Source organism: Cygnus olor, unplaced genomic scaffold (genome assembly GCF_009769625.2).
Source record: "Cygnus olor isolate bCygOlo1 unplaced genomic scaffold, bCygOlo1.pri.v2 scaffold_153_ctg1, whole genome shotgun sequence".
Lineage (NCBI taxonomy): Eukaryota > Metazoa > Chordata > Aves > Anseriformes > Anatidae > Cygnus > Cygnus olor.
In genome coordinates, this window is record NW_024429108.1 from 1 (window position 1) to 27963 (window position 27963).

Sequence of the window (27963 nt, forward strand, 5' to 3'; positions counted from 1 at the left end):
GCCTCCTCCTCCTCTTCCTCCTCCTCCTCCTGGTCTTCTCCTCCTCCTCCTCCTCCTCCTCCTCCTTCTCCTCCTCTCCTCCTCCTCCTCCATTTTCTCCTCCTCCTCCTCCTCCTCCTCCTCCTCCTCCTCCTTCTCCTCCTCCTCCTCCTCCTCCTCCCTCCTCCTCCTCCTCCTCCTCCTCCTCCTCCACCTCCTCCTCTTCCTGGTCTCCTCCTCCTCCTCCTCCTCCTCTCCTCCTCCTCTTCTCCTCCTCTTCCACCTCCTCCTCCTCCCCTCCTCCTGGTGTCCTCCTCCTCCACCTCCTCCTCTTCCTGGTCTCCTCCTCCTCCTCCTCCTCCTCTTCCTGGTCTCTCCTCCTCCTCCTCCTCCTCCTTCTCCTCCTCCTCCTCCTCCTCCTCCTCCTCCTCCTCCTCCTCCTCCTCCTCCACCTCCTCCTCTTCCTGGTCTCCTCCTCCTCCTCCTCCTCCTCCTCCTGGTCTCCTCCTCCTCCTCCTGGTCTCCTCCTCCTCCTCCTCGTGTCCTCCTCCTCCTCCTCCTCCTACTGATCTCCTCCTGGTGTCCTCCTCCTCCACCTCCTCCTCTTCCTGGTCTCTTCCTCCTTCTCCTCCTCCTCCTCCTCCTTTCTTCTGGTATCCTCCCCCTCCTGGTGTCTTCCTCCTCCCGGTCTCCTCCTCCTCCTCCTGCCCCCCCTCCCCCACCCCCCCCAACCCCTCCCCCACCTTGTCGAAGTTCCTCTGCCTCTTGTCCAGCCCGGCGGCCGCCGCGTTGGCCCGCTCCAGGTCCCCGGTCAGGTCCTCGATCTCGCCCTGCAGCCGCTGCTTGGTCTTCTCCAGCGAGGAGCCCTTGGCGTTGGCGGCCTCCACCGCCTCCTCGGCCTCCTGCAGCCTCTGCGCCAGCTTCTTCCTACGGGGGGCCGCCACCAGAAGGCCTCGGTGGTGGGGAGGGGACCTCCAGCACCCCCCTCACGGGGTGGGCGAGGACTCACTTGGCCTCCTCCAGCTCCTCGGTGCGCTGGATGGCGTCCGTCTCGTACTTGGTCCTCCACTGGGCCACCTCGGAGTTGGCCTTGGAGAGGCCGCGCTGCAGCTCGGCCTTGGCCTCCGCCTCCTCCTCGTACTGCTCCCGCAGCAGGTCGCAGTCGTGCCGCGCCGACTGCAGGGCGTGGGCCAGCGCGGTCTTGGCCTGGAGGCGAGGAGAAGACCCGCGGGACCTCGGCTGGGGCCTCCTCGAGGTTCTTCACCTCGCAGGGAGGTGCTGGTGGGCGACCCGAGCCAAGAGGGTCTTCTGTAGGGCAACCAACCCAAGCCAACGTCCCCTAGGTGGACCCGACCTCTTCTTGATGGACCTGGCCTGCTCTAGATGGTCCCGACCTCCTCTAGATGGTCCCGACCTCCTCTAGGTGGACCCGACCTCCTCTAGGTGGACCCAACCTCCTCTAGATGGACCCGACCTCCTCTAGGTGGACCCAACCTCCTCTAGATGGACCCGACGTCCTCTAGATGGACCCAAACCCCTCTAGAGGGACCCAACCTCCTCTAGATGGACCCAACCCTCTCTAGGTGGACCCGACTTCCTCTAGACCAACCCAACCCAACCTCCTCAAGACCTACCAAGTCAACCCAACCTTCTGTAGACCAACCCAACCCAAGAGAACCTCATGGAGATCCACCAACCAACCCAACCTCTTGAGGACCAATACAACCTCTTGAAGACCAACCAACCCAACCTCCTCTAGATGGTCCCAACCGGCTCTAGACCACCCAACCCAACGTCCTCGAGACCGACCAAGTCAACCCAACCTTCTGTAGACCAACCCAACCCAACCCAACCCAACCTCATGGAGATCCACCAACCAACCCAATCTCTTGAAGACCAACCAACCCAGCTTCTTGAAGACCAACCCAACCTCTTGAGGACCAGTCAACCCCACCTCTTGAAGACCGACCAACCCAACCTCTTGAAGACCAACCAACCCAACCCTCTAGATGGACCCAACCTCTTCTAGACTGACCAACCCAACCTCTTGAAGAATGATCAACCCAACCTCTTGAAGACCAACCCAACCTCTTCTAGACCGCCCAATCCAACCTCTTGAAGACCAACCAACCCAACCCTCTAGATGGACCCAACCTCTTCTAGACTGACCAACCCAACCTCTTGAAGAATGATCAATCCAACGCCTTGAAGACCAACCCAACCTCTTCTACACCAACCCAACCCCTTGAAATCCAACCAACCCAACCTCTTGAAGAACAACCAACCCAACCTCTTGACGACCAACCCAACCTCTTGAGGACCAACCCAACCTCCTTGAGACCGACCAACCCAACCTCGTGAAGACCACCCAACCCAACCCAACGTCCCCCACAGAAGCCTCACCTTGACCTCCTCCTCCAGCTGCCTCTTGAGGTCCTCCAGCTGCTGGGTGTAGCTGAGCTTCCCTCGTGTCAGCTGGGTGACGAAGGCCTCCTTCTCCTCCAGCTGCCTGGAGAGCTCGCCTACGGGGCGGACAGAGGAGAAATCACAGCCGGAGGGACCCCGCGTGGTCCCCGGGGCCGGCGGTGGGGTGGAGGAGAGCGCGGCGCTCACCGTTCTCCGTCTGGAGCCTGGCCCGCTGGGCGCTGAGGTCGGCGACCGCGCGCTGAGCCTCCTCCGACTTGGCGCGGTGCTCGCTCAGCTGGTCCTCCAGGGAGCGGCACGTCTTCTCCAGGATGGCCTGGACCATGGAAGGAGGCGCGAGGAGGAGCGGAGGAAGGGTTGCCCCTCTTCGTCCCACCTCGCTCCGTCCCCGTTTCTCCCCGGCCGCCCACCTTGGCCTTGAGGAGCTGCTCCACGTTGGAGCCGACGTCGTCCAGCTCCAGCCGGAGCTCGCTCTTCTCCTTCTCCAGCTTCTGCTTGACGCGCTGCAGGTTGTCGAGCTGCTCGGCCAGCTCGGCCGCGCCGTCGGCGTGCTTCTTGCGCAGCGCGGCCGCCGTGGCCTCGTGCTGCAGCGTGGCCTCCTCCAGGTCCCGCCGCAGCTTCTGGAACTCGGCCTCGCGCTTCTTGTTGAGCTCCACCTGCGCCGAGGTGGCGCCGCCCGCCTCCTCCAGCCGCTCGCTCAGCTCCTCCAGCTCCCGCGAGAGCTCCGAGCGCAGCTTCTCCGCCTTGGCCCGGCCCGTCCGCTCCGCCTCCAGCTCCTCCTCCAGCTCCTCGATGCGCGCCTGGGCTCCGGGGACGGGGAGGACGTGAGAGGGCCTCTCCCAACTCAACTCAACCCAACCCAACTCAACCCAACCCAACCCAACTCAACCCAACCCAACCCAAATCAACCCAACCCAACCAATGGAGACCCTTCAACCCAACCCAACCCAACCCACTCAACCCAACCCAACCCGACCCAACCACCTGGAGACCCTTCAACCCAACCTAACTCACCTCAACCCAACCCAACCCAACCCAACGCAACCACCTGGAGACCCTTCAACCCAACCTAACTCAACCCAACCCAACCCAACCCAACCCAACCAATGGAGAATCTTCAACCCAACCCAATCAGATGGAGACTCTTCAACCCAACTCAACCCAACCCAACTCAACCCAACCCAACTCAACCCAACCCAACCCGACCCAGCCATCCGGAGACCCTTCAACCCAACCTACCTCAACTCAACCCAACCCAACTCAACCCAACCCAACCCAACCCAACCAATGGAGAATCTTCAACCCAACCCAATCAGATGGAGACTCTTCAACCCAACTCAACCCCACCCAACTCAACCCAACCCAACTCAACTCAACCCAACCCAACCCAACCCAACTAATGGAGACTCTTTAACCCAACCCAACTCAACCCAACCCAACTCAACCCAACCCAACCCAATCAATGGAGACTCTTCAACCCAACCCAACCCAACCCAACTCAACCCAACCCAACCCGACCCAGCCATCCGGAGACCCTTCAACCCAACCTACCTCAACTCAACCCAACCCAACTCAACCCAACCCAACCCAACCCAACCCAACCAATGGAGAATCTTCAACCCAACCCAATCAGATGGAGACTCTTCAACCCAACTCAACCCAACTCAACCCAACCTAACTCAACCCAACCCAACCCAACCCAACCAATGGAGACTCTTCAATCCAACCCAACTCAACCCAACCCAACCCAACCCAACTCAACCCAACCCAACCCAACGCAACCGATGGAGACTCTTCAATCCAACCCAACCCAACACAACACAACACAACCAATGGAGACTCTTCAACCCAACCCAAATCAACGCAATCCAACCCAACCCACCTCCACCCAACCAATGGAGACTCTTCAGCTCCAACCCAACCCCACCAGATGGAGAATCTTCAACTCAACCCATCCCAATGCAACCCAACCCAACCTAACCCAACCAATGGAGACTCTTCAACCCAACCCAACCCAACCCAACCCAACCCAACCCAGCCATCTGGAGACCCTTCAACCCAACCCAACTCAACCCAACTCAACCCAACTCAACCCAACCGCTGGAGGCTCTTCCCCTCCAGACCCTCCCCCTCCCCCCCCCCCCCCGACCTGGAGCTCCTTGAGCTTCTTCTGGAGCTGCCCGGCCACCGCTTGCTCGTCCTCGATCTTGGCGTTGAGCGCGTTGAGCTCGAAGTCCTTCCTGCAGGAGGACACGCGCCACCCCGTCACGGCCCCAGGAGAAAGGGATCATGGGAAAGGGACCCGGGAGGGGGAGGGGAGGCGGCTGGGGCCCGACTTTTTCAGCCTCTCGTCCAGCTGCTGCTTGTCGTTCTCCAGGTCCATGATGCTCTCCTGCGCCAGCTTCAGGTCGCCCTCCAGCTTCCTCTTGGCCCGCTCCAGGTCCATGCGGATCTTCTTCTCCTGCTCCAGCGAGCTCTCCAGCTGCCGGCGAGGCGGGGACCTCCCATCAGCCCCCAAAATGTCCACCCTGGCCAGGACCTTCTGCCCCCGGGGGGTGGAGAACCAAGACTCACGTCGTCCGCTTGCTGTTCCAGCTTGACCTTGGCCTTGGCCAAGGTGTTGACCTTGTCCTCCTCCGCCTGGAGGTCATCCAGGGCTTGCTGCTGTGACTCCTGCAGGGCCTTCTTCTCCTTGGTCAGCTTGGCGATGATCTCGTCCAGCCCGGCCATCTCCTCGGTCAGGTTCTTGACCTACGTGGGGAGGAACACCACCCTTGGGGCACCTCCACCCACCCTTGGGGCATCTCCACCCAACCCAACCACCCTTGGGTCTTCTCAACCCAACCACCCTTGGGCCATCTCCACCCAACCTTGGGTCATCTCCACCCAACCCAACCCCCCTTGGGTCATCTCCACCCAACCACCCTTGGGTCATCTCCACCCAACCCCCCTTGGGTCATCTCCACCCAACCACCCTTGGGTCATCTCCACCCAACCACCCTTGGGTCATCTCCACCCAACCACTCTTGGGTCATCTCAACCCAACCTTGGGTCATCTCCCCCATACCCAACCCCCCTTGGTTCATCTCAACTCATCCTTGGGTCACCTCAACCCAACCACCCTTGGGTCATCTCCAACCAACCCAACGACCCTTGGGTCATCTCCACCCAACCCAACCACCCTTGGGTCATCTCCACCCAACCTTGGGTCATCTCAACCCAACCCAACCCCCCTTGGGTCTTCTCAACCCAACCCCCCCCCCCGGGTCATCTCCACCCAACCACCCTTGGGTCATCTCAACCCAACCAACCTTGAGTCATCTCCACCCAACCCTACTTGGGTCTTCTCCACCCAACCCCCCTCAGATCTCCTCAAAACCCCCTCCCGTTGGCTCGAGGTCCTCCAACCGCCTCGGCCCTTCCCCGCCCTCACCTTGTTCTCCGTGGCGTGCTTCTCCTTCTCCACCTTGGCCAGGGACAGCTCCAGGTCGTCGATGTCCTTCTTGAGCTCGGCGCACTCGTCCTCCAGCTTCCTCTTCTTGGCCGTCAGCTCGGCGTTCATCTCCTCCTCCTCCTCCAGCCGCTCCGTCATCTCCTTCACCTTGGCCTCCAGCTGGATCTTGGTCTTGATCAGCTGGTCGCAGCGCTCCTCGGCGTCCGCCAGGTTGTCCTGCTCCTGCGGGGGGGAGGGACGGCGGGGTGGGGACACGAAGGGGGGGTGGGGACAATGTGGGGGGGGTGTGGGGACACCTCCACCACGCACGGCCTGCACTTGCAGCTGGAGGTCGTTCTTCTCCTGCAGCATGGAGACCATCTTCTCCTCCAGCTCCTTGCGCCGCGCCTCCGACTTCTCCAGGGCCTCCTTCAGGCGCCCGAACTCCTCCTTCATGGTCTGAGGGAGCCACCGAAGGTCCTGGTCACCTGCCCACGTTCTCCTCCATCTCCCCGCCCGGCCGCCGGCCGCTGTGCCCCACCTGCATCTCCTTCTCGGTCTCGGCGCTCTTCAGCAGGGGCTTGATCTTGAAGTAGAGCTTCATCCAGGGCCAGTTCTTCACCCCCATGAAGGCCCGGACGTTCCACTGGATCACCAGCAGCGAGTCCCTGGGGGGAGAAGGTGGGGTGAGACACCACCACCAGCACCACCACGGGGCCACCACCACCATGGAGCCACCACCACCACCACCACGGGGCCACCACCACCACCACGGAGCCACCACCACCACCACCATGGGCCACCACCTCCACCACCACGGAGCCACCACCACCACCACCACGAGGCCACCACCACCGCCACCATGGAACCACCACCACCACGGAGCCACCTCCACCACCATGGAGCCACCACCGCCACCACGGGGCCACCACCACCATGGAGCCACCACCACCCCCACCACGAAGCCACCACCACCACCACGGAGCCACCACCACCATCACGGAGCCACCACCACCACGGGGCCACCACCACCACCATCACGGAGCCACCACCACCACAGAGCCACCACCACCACCATGGAGCCACCACCACCACCACGGGGCCACCACCACCACCACCACCACCATGGAGCCACCACCACCACCACGGCAGGGCCACCAGCACCACCATGGAGCTACCACCACCATCATCACGGAGCCACCACCACCACAATGGAGCCACCACCACCACGGAGCCACCACCACCATCATGGGGGCACCACCACCACCATCAGGGAGCCATCACCACCACGGGGCCACCACCACCATCATGGGGCCACCACCACCATCAGGGAGCCATCACCACCACGGGGCCACCACCACCACCACCACGGAGCCACCACCACCACGGAGCCACCTCCACCACCACGGAGCCACCTCCACCACCATGGAGCCACCACCACCACCACCATGGAGCCACCACCGCCACCATGGAGCCACCACCACCACCATGGAGCCACCACCACCACCACCACGAAGCCACCACCACCACCACGGAGCCACCACCACCACGGGCCACCACCACCACCACCACAGAGCCACCACCACCACCACGGAGCCACCACCACCATGGAGCCACCACCACCACCACGGGGCCACCACCACCACGGGCCACCACCACCATGGAGCCACCACCACCACCACGGAGCCACCACCACCACGGGGCCACCACCACCACCACCACGGAGCCACCACCACCATGGAGCCACCACCACCACCACGGGGCCACCACCACCACCACCATCACGGAGCCACCACCACCACAGGGCCACCACCACCACCACCACGGAGCCACCACCACCATGGAGCCACCACCACCACCATGGGGCCACCACCACCACCACCACGGAGCCACCACCACCACGGGGCCACCACCTCCACCACCACGGAGCCACCACCACCACCACCATGGGGCCACCACCTCCACCACCACGGAGCCACCACCACCACCACCATGGGGCCACCACCTCCACCACCACGGAGCCACCACCACCACCATGGGGCCACCACCTCCACCACCACGGAGCCACCACCACCACCACCACGGGGCCACCACCTCCACCACCACGGAGCCACCACTACCACCACCATGGGGCCACCACCACCGCCACCATGGAACCACCACCACCACCACCACGAGGCCACCACCACCGCCACCATGGAACCACCACCACCACGGAGCCACCTCCACCACCATGGAGCCACCACCACCACCACCATGGAGCCACCACCACCACCACCACGAAGCCACCACCACCACCACGGAGCCACCACCACCATCACGGAGCCACCACCACCACGGGCCACCACCACCACCATGGAGCCACCACCACCACCACGGGCCACCACCACCACCACCACCACCATGGAGCCACCACAACCACCACGGCAGGGCCACCAGCACCACCATGGAGCTACCACCACCATCATCACGGAGCCACCACCACCACAATGGAGCCACCACCACCACGGAGCCACCACCACCATCATGGGGCCACCACCACCACCATCAGGGAGCCATCACCACCACGGGGCCACCACCACCACCACGGGGCCACCACCACCACCACCATCACGGAGCCACCACCACAGGGCCACCACCACCACCACCACGGAGCCACCACCACCATGGAGCCACCACCACCACCACCACAGAGCCACCACCACAACCATGGAGCCACCACCACCACAATGGAGCCACCACCACCACCATGGAACCACCACCACCACCATGGAGAACCACCACCACTACGGAGCCACCACCACCACCACCACCACCATGGAGCCGCCACCACCACCACGGGGCCACCACCACCACCACCAGCGTCACCCACCGGCGCTCCAGGATCTTCTTGAACTCCTGGCGGGACAGGAAGCCCCGGGCCTGGGCCTGCAGGCGGGTCATGATGCGGGCCAGGCGCTCGTCCCGCATCTCCTCCAGCAGCCCCAGCAGCCCGGCCTTGAAGAAGACCTCGGGGGAGGAAGGAGGAGGGTGAGGAGAAGACGGGCGGGTGGGCGGGTGGACCAGAAGATGGTGGGGTTGGGGGATGGATGGACGGAGGGGTGGTTTGGTGGACATCTGGAGGTTTTGGTGGATGTGTGGAGGGTTTGGTGGACATCTGGAGGGTTTGGTGAACAGATGGAGGGTCTGGTGGGCATCTGGAGGGTTTGGTGGGCATCTGGAAGCTTTGGTGAGCATCTGGAGGGTTTGGTGGACATGTGGAGGGTTTGGTGGACATGTGGGGGGTCTGGTGGGCATCTGGAGGGTTTGGTGGGCATCTGGAGGGTCTGGTGGGCATCTGGAGGGTTTGGTGGACATCTGGAGGGGTTTGTGGGCATCTGGAGGGTTTGGTGGACAGATGGAGGGTCTGGTGGGCATCTGGAGGGTTTGGTGGGCATCTGGAGGGGTTTGTGGGCATCTGGAGGGTCTGGTGGGCATCTGGAGGGGTTTGGTGGGCATCTGGAGGGGTTTGTGGGCATCTGGAGGGGTTTGTGGGCATCTGGAGGGGTTTGTGGGCATCTGGAGGGTTTGGTGGGCATGTGGAGGGTCTGGTGGGCATCTGGAGGGTTTGGTGGACATCTGGAGGGTCTGGTGGGCATGTGGGGGGTCTGGTGGGCATCTGGAGGGTTTGGTGGACATGTGGAGGGTCTGGTGGGCATCTGGAGGGTTTGGTGGGCATCTGGAGGGTCTGGTGGGCATCTGGAGGGTTTGGTGGACAGATGGAGGGTCTGGTGGGCATCTGGAGGGGTTTGTGGGCATCTGGAGGGTCTGGTGGGCATCTGGAGGGTTTGGTGGACATCTGGAGGGTCTGGTGGGCATGTGGGGGGTCTGGTGGGCATCTGGAGGGTTTGGTGGACATGTGGAGGGTCTGGTGGGCATCTGGAGGGTTTGGTGGGCATCTGGAGGGGTTTGTGGGCATCTGGAGGGTTTGGTGGGCATCTGGAGGGTCTGGTGGGCATCTGGAGGGGTTTGTGGGCATCTGGAGGGTTTGGTGGGCATCTGGAGGGGTTTGTGGGCATCTGGAGGGTCTGGTGGGCATCTGGAGGGTTTGGTGGGCATCTGGAGGGGTTTGTGGGCATCTGGAGGGTCTGGTGGGCATCTGGAGGGGTTTGTGGGCATCTGGAGGGTTTGGTGGGCATCTGGAGGGTCTGGTGGGCATCTGGAGGGGTTTGTGGGCATCTGGAGGGTTTGGTGGGCATCTGGAGGGGTTTGTGGGCATCTGGAGGGTCTGGTGGGCATCTGGAGGGGTTTGTGGGCATCTGGAGGGTTTGGTGGGCATCTGGAGGGTCTGGTGGGCATCTGGAGGGTCTGGTGGGCACGTGGAGGGTCTGGTGGGACTCCAGGTGGACGTGGGGGGTGGTGGGACCGTGGCGACCCGAGGCCCACCTTGGTGTGGCCGAACTTGTACTGGTTGTGGTCGACGTCGAGGGACCCCAGGAGCTTCTCGGCACCCTTGCGGCTGTCGATGAACTGCCCCTCGGGGATGGCCGCGGGGTTCAGGATGCGGTACCTGGGGCGGGGGGGGGGGGGGGGGGGGTGGGTGGGTGTGGGGCGCGGCAGGAGAAGACACCCCCACCGCCAGCTCCAGGTGGGCCACCCCCAAAACCGCGGCCTCGCCCTCCCATTGGCCGCCGGCCCCTACCTCTGGCGGAAGTCCCCGTAGAGGACGCGGTTGGGGAAGCCCTTGCGGCAGATGCGGATGCCCTCCAGCACCCCGTTGCAGCGCAGCTGGTGCATCACCAGGGGGTTGTCCATCACCCCTGGCGGTGGGACAGGAGGTGGCGGCGGCGGTGGTGTCACCTTCAAGCCCCGCCCACCACCCCGGCCACGCCCCGCCAAGCCCCGCCCCCCCCCCTCACCCGGCTCCTTCCTCTCGTTGGGGATGATGCAGCGGACGAAGTGGGGGTGGGTGGTCTTCAGGTTGGCCATCAGCTTGTTGAGGTTCTCCTGGGGGGGGTTGAGGGCCTCGTCCAGAGGTTCCTGCGCCCCTCCGGAAGGTGCCGCCCACCCCCACCGCGTCCCGAGGTCCCCCCGTGGACCTCCGGGTCCTCACCCGGTGCAGGGCCGAGACGGTCTGGAAGGAGGAACCCTTCTTCTTGGCTCCTTTCCCCTTCCCTCCGTCGCCACCTGGAGGGAGGAGAAGGGGTGAGGGAACCGGGGGGAGGATCTCTGAGGGTCTTCTCCATCCATCCATCATCCATCCATCCATCCATCCATCCCTAGAGGTTCTGAAACATCTCCAACCATCTCCATCCATCCATCCATCCATCCATCCATCCATCCATCCATCCATCCATCCCTAGAGGTTCTGAAACATCTCCAACCATCTCCATCCATCCATCCATCCATCCATCCATCCATCAACCCGTCCATCCACCCACCCATCCCTAGAAGTTCTAAAACACCTCCATCCATCCATCCATCCATCCATCCATCCATCCATCCCTAGAGGTTCTGAACATCTCCAACCATCTCCATCCATCCATCCATCCATCCATCCATCCATCCATCCATCCATCCATCAACCCGTCCATCCACCCACCCATCCCTAGAAGTTCTAAAACACCTCCATCCATCCATCCATCCATCCCATCCATCCATCCATCCCTAGAGGTTCTGAAACATCTCCAAATATCTCCATCCATCCATCCATCCATCCTTCCATCCATCCATCCATCCATCCCTAGAGGTTCTGAAACATCTCCAACCATCTCCATCCATCCATCCATCCGTCCGTCCACCCCTCCACCCACCCGAATCCGCCCCGGCGTAGCTGGAGAAGAGGCTGGCCAGGAGCTTGAGGGCCGACTTCTGGTAGAGCCCCACCACCGTCTCGTTGAGGGGGTCCTTGTTCTTCTCCAGCCAGCCGATGATGTTGTAGTCCACCGTCCCCGCGTAGTGGACCAGGGAGAAGTGGGCTTCCGTCTTGCCCTTGACGTTGCGGGGCTTCCCGAAGTTGCCCGACTTCCCCAGGTGGTTGTCGTAGAGCTTGGCCTTGAAGGTCATGTCCGAGGCCTTGGGGAACATGCACTCCTCCTCCAGGATGGACATGATCCCCATGGGCTGCCGAGGAGAAGGCTTTGTTGGTCGTGGGGGCACCGAGCAGCCCCCAACCCACCTCCTTTGGGCTCTCTGGAGAACCCCAAAGGGGGAGGAACCTCCTCCAGGAGACCTCCGGGCCTTCAGGAGGCCCTGGGGGTGGTGGCACCTTCTCGATGAGGTCGATGCAGGCCTGGAGGTCCATGCCGAAGTCGATGAACTCCCACTCGATGCCCTCCTTCTTGTACTCCTCCTGCTCCAGCACGAACATGTGGTGGTTGAAGAACTGCTGCAGCTTCTCGTTGGTGAAGTTGATGCAGAGCTGCTCGAAGCTGTTGAACTGGGGGGGGAGGGGGAGAAGAGATGGCCAATGAGGGCGACGGAAGGCCCAGTGGGGTCGATGGGGTCAACTGGAGACCCAACGGGGTCTACTGGAGACCCAAGGGGGTCAATGGGGTCAACCGGAGACCCAATGGCGTCAACTGAAGACCCAAGGGGGTCAATGGAGTCAACTGGAGACCCAACATGGTCAACTGGAGACCCAATGGGGTCAATTGGAAACACAACAGGGTCAACAGGGTCCACCGGAGACCCAATGGGGTCAACTGGAGGCCCAATGGGGTCAACAGGGTCTACTGGAGACCTACTGGGGTCAACTGGAGACCCAATGGGGTCAACCGGAGGCCCAATGGGGTCAATGGAGTCAACTGGAGACCCAACAGGGTCAACTGGAGTCCCAATTGGGTCAACTGAAGACCCAAAGGGGTCAACAGGGTCTACTTCAACCCAATGGGGTCAACTGGAGACCTGATGGTGTCAACTGGAGACCCGATGGGGTCAACTGGAGACCCGATGGGGTCAACTGGGTCAACTGGAGGCCCCAGTGGAGTCAACTGGAGACCCGACAAGGTCACCGTAACGCCCAACGGGAGCCGTGAGGTCAACACCTCACCCAACGAGCTCCACCTAACGTCCAACCAGGTCCACCCGGCCAACTCAACGCCTAACGGGGGTGGTCAGGAGGTGGCCCCTGGGTGTCCCCACGACTGGCCAGACCCCACCACGACTGGTCGGGCCCTCACGTCGAAGATCTCGAAGCCGGCGATGTCGAGGACGCCGATGAAGTACTGGCGCGGCTGCTTGGTCTCCAGCGAGTTGTTGATCCTGGTGACCATCCAGTTGAACATCTTCTCGTAGACCGCCTTGGCCAGGGCCCCGATGGAGTAGTAGACCTGCTGGACGCTCTGCCCCTTGGTCACGTACTCGTTGCCCACCTTCACCCGCGGGTGGCACAGCCCCTTCAGGAGGTCGGCCGAGTTGAGGCCCATCAGGTAGGCCGACTTGTCGGCGTCTTGGAGGCCAGGAGAAGCAGAGGACGCGCCGTCAGGTCCGTGCTTGGACGCCCCGCGGCCCCCGGCCCATCCCGGGCCCACCTTCGGTGCCGTCGGGCTCGGCCTGCTCCTCGCGCTGCTTCTGCTTGAACTTCATGTTCCCCAGGTGCATGATGGCGCCCGTCAGCTTGTAGACCCCGGCCTTCTCCTCCGCCGTGAAGCCCAGCACATCGAACGCGCTCTGCGGGGCAGGGGGAGGGCTTGGAGAAGACCCGGCGTCCACCCCCCCCACCTGGGGACCCATCTCCAGGGCCATCTGGCCACCCTTGGAATCATCCAGCCATGGGCTCGTTGGTTGAAGGACCCGAACGACCATCTAAGGACCCATCTGACCACCCATGGACTCATCCACCCATGGTCTGGTTCCTTGGAGGACCCAACCGACCATCTAAGGACCCATCTCTGGACTCAGCCATCTGTGGTCTCGTGGGTTGAAGGACACGACCAGCCATCTAAGGACCCATCTGACCACCCATGGACTCATCCACCCATGGTCTGGTCCCTTGGAGGACCCAACCGACCATCTAAGGACCCATCTCTCCACCCATGGAGTCATCCATCCACGGTCTCGTTGGCTGAAGGACCCGACCAACCATCTAAGGACCCATCTGTCCACCCATGGAGTCCTTCTCCCACGGTCTCGTCCATCCGAGGACCCCACCACCCACCCGAGGACCCCACCACCCGTGGTCCCAGCCACCCGAGGACCTCTCCAGCCACCCCCCCACACCGCTTACGTCGGTGGCCAGCAGCTCCTCGGAGTCGTCGATGGAGGCCACGGTCACCTCCCCTTGGGACACGTAGCTGTAGTCGTAGGGGTTGGTGGTGATGAGCAGCATCTCTGCTCGCCGGTGGGACAGCAGGGAGGAGAAGACCCAAAATGGCCCAAATTGTCCTCGTTCTCCTCAGGGAGGAGCGGAGGAAGGAAAAGAGGGTGGGAGGAGAAGACCCAGAGCCACCAGCCTCACCCAGCAGCTCGGGCTTCTTGTTGGAGAGGATCTGGTAGAAGATGTGGTAGTTCCTCTCGGCCTTCAGCTGGAAGATGACCCGGGACTTCTCCAGGAGGTCTGGAAGGGGACGGGGGGAGAAGGTTTGGGGGCGGTGGGAGGGATTTTGGGGACGGGGGTTGGGCGAGGAGATGGTTGGACAAGGAGATGGTTGGACAAGGAGATGGTTGGACGAGAAGATGGTTGGGCGAGGAGACGGTTGGGCGAGGAGGTGGTTGGGCGAGGAGGTGGTTGGGCGAGGAGATGGTTGGACAAGGAGGTGGTTGGACAAGGAGATGGTTGGACAAGGAGGTGGTTGGACAAGGAGGTGGTTGGACAAGGAGGTGGTTGGACAAGGAGGTGGTTGGACGAGGAGATGGTTGGACGAGGAGATGGTTGGACAAGGAGGTGGTTGGACAAGGAGGTGGTTGGACAAGGAGGTGGTTGGACGAGGAGATAGTTGGACGAGGAGATGGTTGGACAAGGAGGTGGTTGGACAAGGAGGTGGTTGGACAAGGAGATGGTTGGACAAGGAGGTGGTTGGACGAGAAGATGGTTGGGCGAGGAGATGGTTGGGCGAGGAGGTGGTTGGACGAGGAGATGGTTGGACGAGGAGATGGTTGGACGAGGAGATGGTTGGACGAGGAGGTGGTTGGACGAGGAGATGGTTGGGCAAGGAGATGGTTGGGCAAGGAGATGGTTGGACGAGAAGATGGTTGGACGAGGAGATGGTTGGACGAGGAGATGGTTGGACGAGGAGGTGGTTGGATGAGGAGATGGTTGGGCAAGGAGATGGTTGGGCAAGGAGATGGTTGGACAAGGAGATGGTTGGACAAGGAGGTGGTTGGACAAGGAGGTGGTTGGACGAGGAGATGGTTGGGCAAGGAGATGGTTGGGCAAGGAGATGGTTGGACAAGGAGGTGGTTGGACAAGGAGGTGGTTGGACAAGGAGGTGGTTGGACGAGGAGATGGTTGGGCAAGGAGATGGTTGGGCAAGGAGATGGTTGGACAAGGAGATGGTTGGACGAGGAGATGGTTGGACAAGGAGATGGTTGGACAAGGAGATGGTTGGACAAGGAGGTGGTTGGACAAGGAGATGGTTGGACAAGGAGGTGGTTGGACGAGAAGATGGTTGGACAAGGAGGTGGTTGGACAAGGAGATGGTTGGACAAGGAGGTGGTTGGACGAGAAGATGGTTGGACAAGGAGGTGGTTGGACAAGGAGGTGGTTGGACAAGGAGGTGGTTGGACAAGGAGGTGGTTGGACAAGGAGGTGGTTGGACGAGGAGATGGTTGGGCAAGGAGATGGTTGGGCAAGGAGATGGTTGGACAAGGAGATGGTTGGACAAGGAGGTGGTTGGACAAGGAGGTGGTTGGACAAGGAGGTGGTTGGACAAGGAGATGGTTGGACAAGGAGATGGTTGGACAAGGAGATGGTTGGACGAGGAGATGGTTGGACGAGGAGATGGTTGGACAAGGAGATGGTTGGACAAGGAGATGGTTGGACAAGGAGGTGGTTGGACAAGGAGGTGGTTGGACAAGGAGATGGTTGGACAAGGAGATGGTTGGACAAGGAGATGGTTGGACAAGGAGGTGGTTGGACAAGGAGGTGGTTGGACGAGGAGATGGTTGGACAAGGAGATGGTTGGACAAGGAGGTGGTTGGACAAGGAGGTGGTTGGACAAGGAGGTGGTTGGACAAGGAGGTGGTTGGACAAGGAGGTGGTTGGACAAGGAGGTGGTTGGACGAGGAGATGGTTGGACAAGGAGATGGTTGGACAAGGAGGTGGTTGGACAAGGAGATGGTTGGACGAGGAGATGGTTGGACAAGGAGATGGTTGGACAAGGAGGTGGTTGGACAAGGAGGTGGTTGGACAAGGAGATGGTTGGACAAGGAGATGGTTGGACAAGGAGATGGTTGGACAAGGAGGTGGTTGGACAAGGAGGTGGTTGGACGAGGAGATGGTTGGACAAGGAGATGGTTGGACAAGGAGGTGGTTGGACAAGGAGGTGGTTGGACAAGGAGGTGGTTGGACAAGGAGATGGTTGGACGAGGAGATGGTTGGACAAGGAGGTGGTTGGACAAGGAGATGGTTGGACAAGGAGATGGTTGGACAAGGAGATGGTTGGACAAGGAGGTGGTTGGACAAGGAGGTGGTTGGACAAGGAGGTGGTTGGACAAGGAGATGGTTGGACAAGGAGATGGTTGGACAAGGAGGTGGTTGGACAAGGAGGTGGTTGGACAAGGAGGTGGTTGGACAAGGAGGTGGTTGGACAAGGAGGTGGTTGGACAAGGAGATGGTTGGACAAGGAGATGGTTGGACAAGGAGATGGTTGGACAAGGAGGTGGTTGGACAAGGAGGTGGTTGGACAAGGAGGTGGTTGGACAAGGAGATGGTTGGACAAGGAGGTGGTTGGACAAGGAGGTGGTTGGACAAGGAGGTGGTTGGACAAGGAGGTGGTTGGACAAGGAGATGGTTGGACAAGGAGGTGGTTGGACAAGGAGATGGTTGGACAAGGAGATGGTTGGACAAGGAGATGGTTGGACAAGGAGATGGTTGGACAAGGAGATGGTTGGACAAGGAGATGGTTGGACGAGGAGATGGTTGGACGAGGAGATGGTTGGGTGGATGGGAAGACGATTGGATGGATGAAGGTCACGGAAGCCACCAGAGATGCCCCCCCCCCCAGCCCCACTCACACGTCTCGATGTCGGCCGACGCCAACTTCCCGGTGGCCCCGAAGTGGATCCGGATGAACTTCCCCTAGGAGGACATCACCGGGAGGTCCCCGCCGGCCACCAGCCCCACCCCACAGCTCCCCGCCCCACAGCTCCCCGCCCCACAGCTCCCCGCCCCACAGCTCCCACCCCACCGCTCCCCGGGGCGCTCACGAATCGCGACGAGTTGTCGTTGCGGACGGTCTTGGCGTTGCCGAAGGCCTCCAAGGCGGGGTTGGCCTGGATGATTTGGTCCTCCAAGGTCCCCTGGCGGTGGCACCGGTCGAGACGTGGGGGGGGGGGGGTCAGCGGCGGCGGGGACACCCCCGGCGCCCCCCAAGTGTGGGGCGCGCCCCCTCCCCCCCCCCCCTCCAGGCCCCACCTTGGTGCCGTTGGCGGCCTCCTTCTTGCCGCGGTCGCCGATGGCGGCGATGCTGGCGAAGTACTGGATGACCCTCTTGGTGTTGACCGTCTTCCCCGCCCCGGATTCTCCGCTGGAGACGTGGGGTGGAGGTGGGACACTTGTGGGGCGCTTGTGGGGTGGAGGCGGGACGCTTGCGGGGCGCTTGTGGGGCGCCGCGGGGGCCGGCACTTACGTGATGAGGATGGACTGGTTCTCCCGATCTGCCGGGAGAAGACACCACGAGGTGGCCACGGGGGGACACGGGGCGGGGCAGGGGAGGTGGGACCCCGTGGGCACGTGGGGTAGGACCGGCCCCACCAGCGGTCGGCCGGCGATCACCGCCCCACGGTAGGCGGCCTCCTCGTTTCGGGCGGGGGGGGGGGGCGAAAAGCCACGTTCTGGGGGTGCCCCGCCCCGCCCCCCCGTTTCTGGGGTGAAATGGGGCCACTTTTGGGGTCCCCCCGAGGTGGTCCCCACCCGTCAGCATGTTCTGGTAGGCGTTGTCGGAGATGGAGAAGATGTGGGGCGGGACCTCGCTGCGCTTCTTGCCCCGGTAGGCGGCCACCACCTCGGCGTTGTAGACCGGCAGCCACTTGTAGGGGTTGACGGTGACGCAGAAGAGCCCCGAGTAGGTCTGGAGGAGGGCGAGGAGGTCAGGGCCACCCCGCCAGGAGGGGACGGCCCGGTTCTAGGTGGCCCAAGGGGTCTGGAGTTGGGATATCCCACTTCTAGGTGCCCCAAAAGACCTTGAGATCTCCGTTCTAGGTGGCCCAAGGGGTCTAGGGATGGGATATCCCATTCCTAGGTGGCCCAAAGGGTCTGGAGATCTTGGTTCTAGGTGGCCCAAGGGGTCTAGGGATGGGATATCCCATTCCTAGGTGGCCCAAAGGGTCTGGAGATCTTGGTTCTAGGTGACCCAAGGGGTCTGGAGTTGGGATATCCCACTTCTAGGTGCCCCAAAAGACCTTGAGATCTCCGTTCTAGGTGGCCCAAGGGGTCTAGGGATGGGATATCCCATTCCTAGGTGGCCCAAAGGGTCTGGAGATCTTGGTTCTAGGTGGCCCAAGGGGTCTAGGGATGGGATATCCCATTCCTAGGTGGCCCAAAGGGTCTGGAGATCTTGGTTCTAGGTGGCCCAAGGGGTCTAGGGATGGGATATCCCATTCCTAGGTGGCCCAAAGGGTCTGGAGATCTTGGTTCTAGGTGGCCCAAGGGGTCTAGGGATGGGATATCCCACTTCTAGGTGCCCCAAAAGACCTTGAGATCTCCGTTCTAGGTGACCCAAGGGGTCTAGGGATGAGATATCCAACTTCTAGGTGCCCCAAAAGACCTTGAGATCTTGGTTCTAGGTGGCCCAAGGGGTCTAGGGATGGGATATCCCATTCCTAGGTGGCCCAAAGGGTCTGGAGATCTTGGTTCTAGGTGACCCAAGGGGTCTGGAGTTGGGATATCCCACTTCTAGGTGCCCCAAAAGACCTTGAGATCTCCGTTCTAGGTGGCCCAAGGGGTCTAGGGATGGGATATCCCATTCCTAGGTGGCCCAAAGGCTCTGGAGATCTTGGTTCTAGGTGGCCCAAGGGGTCTAGGGATGGGATATCCCATTCCTAGGTGGCCCAAAGGGTCTGGAGATCTTGGTTCTAGGTGGCCCAAGGGGTCTAGGGATGGGATATCCCACTTCTAGGTGCCCCAAAAGACCTTGAGATCTCCGTTCTAGGTGGCCCAAGGGGTCTAGGGATGAGATATCCAACTTCTAGGTGCCCCAAAAGACCTTGAGATCTCCGTTCTAGGTGGCCCAAGGGGTCTGGAGTTGGGATATCCCACTTCTAGGTGCCCCAAAAGACCTTGAGATCTTGGTTCTAGGTGGCCCAAGGGGTCTAGGGATGGGATATCCCATTCCTAGGTGGCCCAAAGGGTCTGGAGATCTTGGTTCTAGGTGACCCAAGGGGTCTGGAGTTGGGATATCCCACTTCTAGGTGCCCCAAAAGACCTTGAGATCTCCGTTCTAGGTGGCCCAAGGGGTCTGGAGATGGGATATCCCATTCCTAGGTGGCCCAAAGGGTCTGGAGATCTTGGTTCTAGGTGACCCAAGGGGTCTGGAGTTGGGATATCCCACTTCTAGGTGCCCCAAAAGATCTGGAGGTCTTGGTTCTAGGTGACCCAAGGGGTCTGGAGTTGGGATATCCCACTTCTAGGTGCCCCAAAAGACCTTGAGATCTCCGTTCTAGGTGGCCCAAGGGGTCTGGAGATGGGATATCCCATTCCTAGGTGGCCCAAAGGGTCTGGAGATCTTGGTTCTAGGTGGCCCAAGGGGTCTGGAGGTGGGGCCTCCTGGTTCTAGGTGTCCCAAGGGACCCGGACACCTTGGTTGTAGGTGTCCCAAGGGACCCGGACACCTTGGTTCTAGGTGTCCCAAGGAGTCTGGAGGTGGGACCTCCTGGTTCTAGGTGTCCCAAGGGGTCTGAAGGTGGGACCTCTTGGTTCTAGGTGTCCCAAGGGACCTGGAGACACGGGACCTCCCGGTTCTAGGTGTCCCAAGGCGTCTGGAGGTGGGACATCTGGGTTCCAGGTGTCCCAAGGGACCTGGAGACATGGGACCTCCTGGTTCTAGGTGTCCCAAGGGACCTGGAGACACGGGACCTCTTGGTTCTAGGTGTCCCAAGGGACCTGGAGACATGGGACCTCCTGGTTCTAGGTGTCCCAAGGGGTCTGGACATGGGACCTCTTGGTTCTAGGTGTCCCAAGGGACCTGGAGACATGGGACCTCCGGGTTCTAGGTGTCCCAAGGGACCTGGAGACATGGGACCTCCTGGTTCTAGGTGTCCCAAGGGGTCTGGACATGGGACCTCTTGGTTCTAGGTGTCCCAAGGGACCTGGAGACATGGGACCTCCGGGTTCTAGGTGTCCCAAGGGGTCTGTACATGGGACCTCTTGGTTGTAGGTGGCCCCAGGGACCTGGAGACACGGGACCTCTTGGTTCTAGGTGTCCCGAGGGACCTGGAGACATGGGACCTCCTGGTTCTAGGTGTCCCAAGGGGTCTGGAGCTGGGACCCCCCCCTCCCAACCCCCCCTCAGGCTCACGTAGATCATCCAGGCGGCGTAGCGCTCCTTGAGGTTGTAGAGCACGGCGGGCTCGTGGAGGAAGGTCAGCATGGCCATGTCCTCGATGCGGTCAAACTTGGGCGGGTTCTGGGGGTGGACGTCGGCCTCGGGCACCGTCAGGGTCTGCAGGGAGGGGGGGGGTCCCGGAGGGGGGAGGAGGGGGGTCAGACCCCAAATCCCCCGTCGACCCCATTGACGTTGACCCCTGGACCCCGCCCCCCCTTGGCCCCGCCCCAGTTGGCCCCTTTAACCCCTCCCCCATTGACCCCACTGACATTGACCCCACCCCCATTGACCCTGCCCCCATTGACCCCGCCCCCATTGACTCCACCCCTATCGACCCCATTGACCCCGCCACTATTGACCCCTCCCCCATTGACCTCATTGACCCCACCCTCAGTGGCCCTGCCCCCATGGACCCCATAGACCTTGTCCCCGTTGACCCCTCCCCCATCGACCCCAGTGGCCCCTCCCCCATCGACCCCATTGACCCCACCCCCCTTTGGCCCCGCCCCCATCGCCCTCTTTAACCCCTCCCCCATCGACCCCAATGACATTGACCCCACCCCCACTGACCCTGCCCCCATTGACCCCGCCCCCGTTGACTCCACCCCCATCGACCCCATTGACCCCGCCCCCATTGACCCTATTGACCCCGCCCCCATTGGCCCCGCCCCCATCGCCGCCTTTAACCCCTCCCCCATCGACCCCACTGACATTGACCCCACCCCCATTGACCCCGCCCCCATTGACTCCACCCCATCGACCCCATTGACCCCGCCCCCATTGGCCCCTCCCCCATTGACCCCATTGACATTGACCCCATTGACCCCTCCCCCATCGACCCCCTCCCCCATCGACCCCATTGACCCCACCCCTTTGGCCCCGCCCCCATTGACCCCACCCCTTTGCCCCCGCCCCCCCCGGCCCCTCCTCCCCCTCCCCCTTAGGCCCCGCCCCCTCACCTCGCCGGTCTCCGTGGTGACGGTGACCCCTCCCCCGTCGCGGGCGGTGACGCGGGCGCGGACGAACTCGAGGTGGGGGTGGGGCACGAAGCAGAGCCCGCGGGCGTCGGCGGGCGGGGCCGGGCGGGGCCCCTCGGGGGCGCGCAGGAAGGGGGCGGCCGCGCCCAGCGCCTCCGTCATCTGGGGGGGGGGGGGGGGGCGGGGCCATGCAAATGAGCCGTGCCCCATAGCCAGGGGGCGGGACCCATAGCGAAGGGGCGGGACCCATAGAACCGGACCGGGCCCCATAGCGAGTAGACGTGCCCCATAGGGATGAGCCATGCCCCATAGCGAGCTGTGCCCCATAGAACTGAGCTGCGCCCCATAGCGAGGGGGCGGGACCCATAGGGATGAGCTGTGCCCCATAGAACTGAGCTGCGCCCCATAGCGAGGGGGCGGGACCCATAGGGATGAGCTGTGCCCCATAGCGAGCTGTGCCCCATAGGGATGAGCCCTGCCCCATAGCGAGGAGACGGGACCCATAGGGATGAGCCCTGCCCCATAGCGAGGAGACGGGACCCATAGGGATGAGCCCTGCCCCATAGCGAGGAGACGGGACCCATAGGGATGAGCCCTGCCCCATAGCGAGCTGTGCCCCATAGGGATGAGCTCTGCCCCATAGCGAGGAGACGGGACCCATAGGGATGAGCCGTGCCCCATAGCGAGCTGTGCCCCATAGGGATGAGCCCTGCCCCATAGCGAGGAGACGGGACCCATAGGGATGAGCCCTGCCCCATAGCGAGCTGTGCCCCATAGGGATGAGCCCTGCCCCATAGCGAGGAGACGGGACCCATAGGGATGAGCCGTGCCCCATAGCGAGCTGTGCCCCATAGGGATGAGCCCTGCCCCATAGCGAGGAGACGGGACCCATAGGGATGAGCCCTGCCCCATAGCGAGGAGACGGGACCCATAGGGATGAGCTGTGCCCCATAGCGAGCTGTGCCCCATAGGGATGAGCCCTGCCCCATAGCGAGGAGACGGGACCCATAGGGATGAGCCGTGCCCCATAGCGAGCTGTGCCCCATAGGGATGAGCTCTGCCCCATAGCGAGGAGACGGGACCCATAGGGATGAGCCGTGCCCCATAGCGAGGAGACGGGACCCATAGGGATGAGCTGTGCCCCATAGCGAGCTGTGCCCCATAGGGATGAGCCCTGCCCCATAGCGAGGAGACGGGACCCATAGGGATGAGCCGTGCCCCATAGCGAGCTGTGCCCCATAGGGATGAGCCCTGCCCCATAGCGAGGAGACGGGACCCATAGGGATGAGCCCTGCCCCATAGCGAGGAGACGGGACCCATAGGGATGAGCTGTGCCCCATAGCGAGCTGTGCCCCATAGGGATGAGCCCTGCCCCATAGCGAGGAGACGGGACCCATAGGGATGAGCCGTGCCCCATAGCGAGCTGTGCCCCATAGGGATGAGCTCTGCCCCATAGCGAGGAGACGGGACCCATAGGGATGAGCCGTGCCCCATAGCGAGCTGTGCCCCATAGAACTGAGCTGCGCCCCATAGCAAGGGGGCGGGACCCATAGGGATGAGCTGTGCCCCATAGCGAGCTGTGCCCCATAGGGATGAGCCCTGCCCCATAGCGAGCTGTGCCCCATAGGGATGAGCCCTGCCCCATAGCGAGGAGACGGGACCCATTGAGAGGAGGCGTGCCCCATAGAACCAAACTGCGCCCCATAGCGAGCTGTGCCCCATAGGAACGAGCCCTGCCCCATAGCGAGGAGACAGGACCCATAGCGAGGGGGCGGGACCCATAGGAGTGAGCCCTGCCCCATAGAAATGAGCCCTGCCCCATAGCGAGCTGTGCCCCATAGCGTTACACATACCCCCCCCACACTAGCTGATCCCCAACCCATGCATCCCCCCTGCCCCATAGCGCCCCCCCCATAGCACCCCCTGCCCCATAGCGCCCTCCCCCGCCCCATAGCACCCCCCACCCCATAGTGCCCCCCCCTCCCCATAGCGCCCTCCCCCGCCCCATAGCGCCCTCCCCCGCCCCATAGCACCCCCCTCCCCATAGCGCCCCCCCCGCCCCATAGCGCCCTCCCCCGCCCCATAGCTCCCCCCATAGCACCCCCCACCCCATAGCGCCCCCCCGCCCCATAGCACCCCCTGCCCCATAGCGCCCTCCCCCGCCCCATAGCACCCCCCCCACCCCATAGCGCCCCCCCCTCCCCATAGCGCCCTCCCCTGCCCCATAGCACCCCCCACCCCATAGCGCCCTCCCCCGCCCCATAGCTCCCCCCATAGCACCCCCCGCCCCATAGCGCCCCCCCACCCATAGCACCCCCCCACCCCATAGCACCCCCCCACCCCATAGCGCCCCCCCGCCCCATAGCTCCCCCCATAGCACCCCCCGCCCCATAGCGCCCTCCCCTGCCCCATAGCACCCCCCGCCCCATAGCGCCCTCCCCCGCCCCATAGAACCCCCTGCCCCATAGCGCCCTCCCCCGCCCCATAGAACCCCCTGCCCCATAGCGCCCTCCCCCGCCCCATAGCGCCCTCCCCCGCCCCATACCACCCCCCCGCCCCATAGCGCCCCCCCTGCCCCACAGCGCCCCCGCACCTTCAGTCTCTGGGTCTGGCACAGGAAAAGGATCCGGATCCGTGGGGCTGGGGGGCGAGGGGCTGTGACCCACAGCTCCCCCCCCCCCCCCCCAGCGCCCCACATCCCCCCCCCGTGCCCCACAGCGCCCCACATCCCCTCCTGCGCCCCATAGCGCCCCCGTGCCCCATAGCGCCCCACACCCCTTTGTGCCCCATAGCACCTCCCTGCCCCATAGCGCCCCACATCCCCCAGCACCCCCCCTGCCCCATAGCGCCCCATAGCGCCCCCCCACCCCATAGCGCCCCCCCCGCCCCATAGCGCCCTCCCCTGCCCCATAGCGCCCCCCCGTGCCCCACAGCGCCCCACATCCCCCCACGCCCCCCATAGCCGCCCTGTGCCCCACAGCGCCCCCCACACCCCCCCGCACCCCCCCTGCCCCATAGCGCCCCACATCCCATAGCCCCCCCCGTGCCCCATAGCACCCCCCACATCCCCCACCCCCCTGCCCCATAGCGCCCCACATCCCATAGCCCCCCCCGTGCCCCATAGCGCCCCACACCCCCCAGCACCCCCCTGCCCCATAGCGCCCCACATCCCATAGCCCCCCCCGTGCCCCATAGCGCCCCACAACCCCCCCAGCACCCCGTGCCCCATAGCGCCCTCCCCCACCCCATACCCCCCCCCGTGCCCCATAGCGCCCCACATCCCATAGCCCCCCCCCGTGCCCCATAGCGCCCCACATCCCATACCCCCCCCGTGCCCCATAGCGCCCCACACCCCCCAGCACCCCCCTGCCCCATAGCGCCCCACAGCCCCCAGCACCCCCCTGCCCCATAGCGCCCCTCACACCCCACATCCCCCCGTGCCCCATAGCACCCCACAATCCCCCCAGCACCCCCTGCCCCATAGCGCCCTCCCCCACCCCATAGCCCCCCCCGTGCCCCATAGCGCCCCACATCCCATAGCCCCCCCCGTGCCCCATAGCACCCCCCACCCCCCCCCACCCCCCTGCCCCATAGCGCCCCACATCCCATAGCCCCCCCCCGTGCCCCATAGCGCCCCACATCCCATAGCCCCCCCCCCCGTGCCCCATAGCACCCCACAACCCACCCAGCACCCCGTGCCCCATAGCGCCCTCCCCCACCCCATAGCCCCCCCCGTGCCCCATAGCGCCCCACATCCCATAGCCCCCCCCGTGCCCCATAGCGCCCCACACCCCCCACACCCCCTGCCCCATAGCGCCCCACATCCCATAGCCCCCCCCGTGCCCCATAGCGCCCCACACCCCCCCCCACCCCCTGCCCCATAGCGCCCCACATCCCATAGCCCCCCCCGTGCCCCATAGCGCCCCCCACACCCCCCAGCACCCCCCTGCCCCATAGCGCCCCACATCCCATAGCCCCCCCCCGTGCCCCATAGCGCCCCACACCCCCCAGCACCCCCGTGCCCCATAGCGCCCTCCCCCACCCCATAGCCCCCCCCCGTGCCCCATAGCGCCCCCCACCCCCCCCACCCCCCTGCCCCATAGCGCCCCACATCCCATAGCCCCCCCCGTGCCCCATAGCACCCCACAACCCCCCCAGCACCCCCTGCCCCATAGCGCCCTCCCCCACCCCATAGCCCCCCCCGTGCCCCATAGCGCCCCACATCCCATAGCCCCCCCGTGCCCCATAGCGCCCCACACCCCCCCGCACCCCCCTGCCCCATAGCGCCCCACATCCCATAGCCCCCCCCCGTGCCCCATAGCGCCCCCCACACCCCCCCGCACCCCCCTGCCCCATAGCGCCCCACATCCCATAGCCCCCCCCGTGCCCCATAGCGCCCCCCACACCCCCCCCGCACCCCCCTGCCCCATAGCGCCCCTCACACCCCACATCCCCCCGCGCCCCATAGCGCCCCCCCGTGCCCCACAGCGCCCCACAGCGCCCCACAGCCCTCACCCACCCGCTGCTGCTCCACGCCAGCCCCGCCGCTGCCCCACAGCTTTTAAAGATGTGGGGCGGGGAGGGGGGAGGGGAGGAGCCTCCCCCCCCCCCCCCCCAAAAAAAATTCCTTAGGGGGGGAGGGGGCGGGGGGGGGGGGGAGGGGGGAAGGATCCCTGCCCCACAGCTGCCCCACAGCCGCCCAGGGAACCCCCTGCCCTACAACTCCCGGTAGCGCGCCGGGTGCTCCGTGGCGCCCCATAAGTGCCCCATGGCTGCCCCATAAGTGCCCCATAAGTGCCCAAGTGCCCCAGAGCAGCCCCATAGCTGCCCCATAGCTGCCCCATAGCTGCCCCATAAGTGCCCCATAGCTGCCCCGTAGCAGCCCCGTAGCAGCCCCATAGCTGCCCCATAGCTGCCCCATAGCTGCCCCGTAGATGCCCCACAGCTGCCCCATAAGTGCCCCATAGTTGCCCCATAAGTGCCCCATAAGTGCCCAAGTGCCCCATAGCTGCCCCATAGCTGCCCCATAGATGCCCCGTAGCTGCCCCACAGCTGCCCCATAAGTGCCCCATAAGTACCCCATAGCAGCCCCATAGCTGCCCCACAGCTGCCCCATAAATGCCCCATAAGTGCCCCATAAGTACCCCATAGCAGCCCCATAGCAGCCCCATAGATGCCCCACAGCTGCCCCATAAGTGCCCCATAGTAGCCCCATAAGTAAGTGCCCCATAGCTGCCCCACAGCTGCCCCATAGCTGCCCCATAACTGCCCCATAAGTGCCCCATAAGTACCCCATAGCAGCCCCATAGCAGCCCCATAGCTGCCCCATAGCTGCCCCATAGCTGCCCCATAGCTGCCCCATAAGTGCCCCATAGCTGCCCCGTAGCAGCCCCGTAGATGCCCCACAGCTGCCCCATAAGTGCCCCATAGTTGCCCCATAAGTGCCCCATAAGTGCCCCATAGCTGCCCCATAACTGCCCCATAGCTGCCCCATAGCTGCCCCATAAGTGCCCCATAGTAGCCCCACAGCTGCCCCATAGCAGCCCCATAGCTGCCCCACAGCTGCCCCATAGCAGCCCAAGGTTGGGGGGGGGTCATGGGGGGGGCCCCCGCAGCTGCCGTGGGGATTTGGGGGGCTCCGGCCCGGCGGGGGCCGGGGATTAACGGCGGCGCCCACGCGCCCCACGGCGTCCCCGGGGACTGGGGGGGGGGGGGGGGCCTGGGGCTGTGGGGCACGGGACGGGGATGCTGGGGGGGGGTTGTGGGGTGGGGGCTATGGGGCAGGGACATATGGGGCGGGAGCTATGGGGCAGGGATCTATGGGGCAGGAGCTATAGGGCAGGATCCATGGGGCAGGATCTATAGGGTAGGATCTATGGGGCAGGAGCTATAGGGCAGGATCCATGGGGCAGGATCTATAGGGTAGGATCTATGGGGCAGGAGCTATAGGGCAGGATCCATGGGGCAGGATCTATAGGGTAGGATCTATGGGGCAGGAGCTATAGGGCAGGATCTATGGGTCGGGAGCTATAGGGCAGGATCTATGGGGCGGGATCTATGGGGCAGGGTCTATGGGGCGGGATCTATGGGGCAGGATCTATGGGGCAGGATCTATGGGGCAGGGTCTATGGGGCAGGATCTATGGGGCAGGACAAACAAGGCAGGATCTATGGGGCAGGCTCTATGGGGCAGGATCTATGGGGCAGGGTCTATAGGGCAGGATCCATGGGGCAGGATCTATAGGGCAGGATCTATGGGGCAGGGTCTATAGGGCAGGATCCATGGGGCAGGATCTATAGGGCAGGGTCTATGGGGCAGGATCCATGGGGCAGGATCTATAGGGCAGGATCTATGGGGCAGGATCTATAGGGCAGGGTCTATGGGGCAGGATCCATGGGGCAGGATCTATAGGGCAGGATCCATGGGGCAGGATCTATAGGGCAGGGTCTATGGGGCAGGATCCATGGGG

The 27963-nt window shown here is 63.5% G+C and overlaps 1 protein-coding gene across 1 annotated transcript; it reads right to left on the reverse strand.

Moving 5' to 3' along the window:
* Positions 1-604: 604 nt before the first annotated feature.
* On the reverse strand, positions 605-24108 carry LOC121063273 (myosin-7; the record flags this gene model as incomplete). The annotated part of the gene is made up of 31 exons (XM_040543646.1): positions 24088-24108; positions 21477-21656; positions 20491-20634; positions 17889-18045; positions 17605-17632; positions 17391-17502; positions 17183-17275; positions 16991-17054; positions 14274-14372; positions 14043-14146; positions 13348-13486; positions 12997-13265; positions 12084-12254; positions 11629-11938; positions 10929-11002; positions 10735-10822; positions 10518-10635; positions 10262-10385; positions 8709-8845; positions 6378-6504; positions 6167-6295; positions 5837-6079; positions 4978-5154; positions 4740-4885; positions 4553-4643; positions 2814-3203; positions 2593-2719; positions 2383-2501; positions 989-1185; positions 723-906; positions 605-643 (listed from the first exon to the last, which is right to left on the reverse strand). Coding segments are annotated over exons 2-31 (4380 nt in total), but the record flags the coding sequence as incomplete, so codon positions are not given.
* Positions 24109-27963: the final 3855 nt, after the last annotated feature.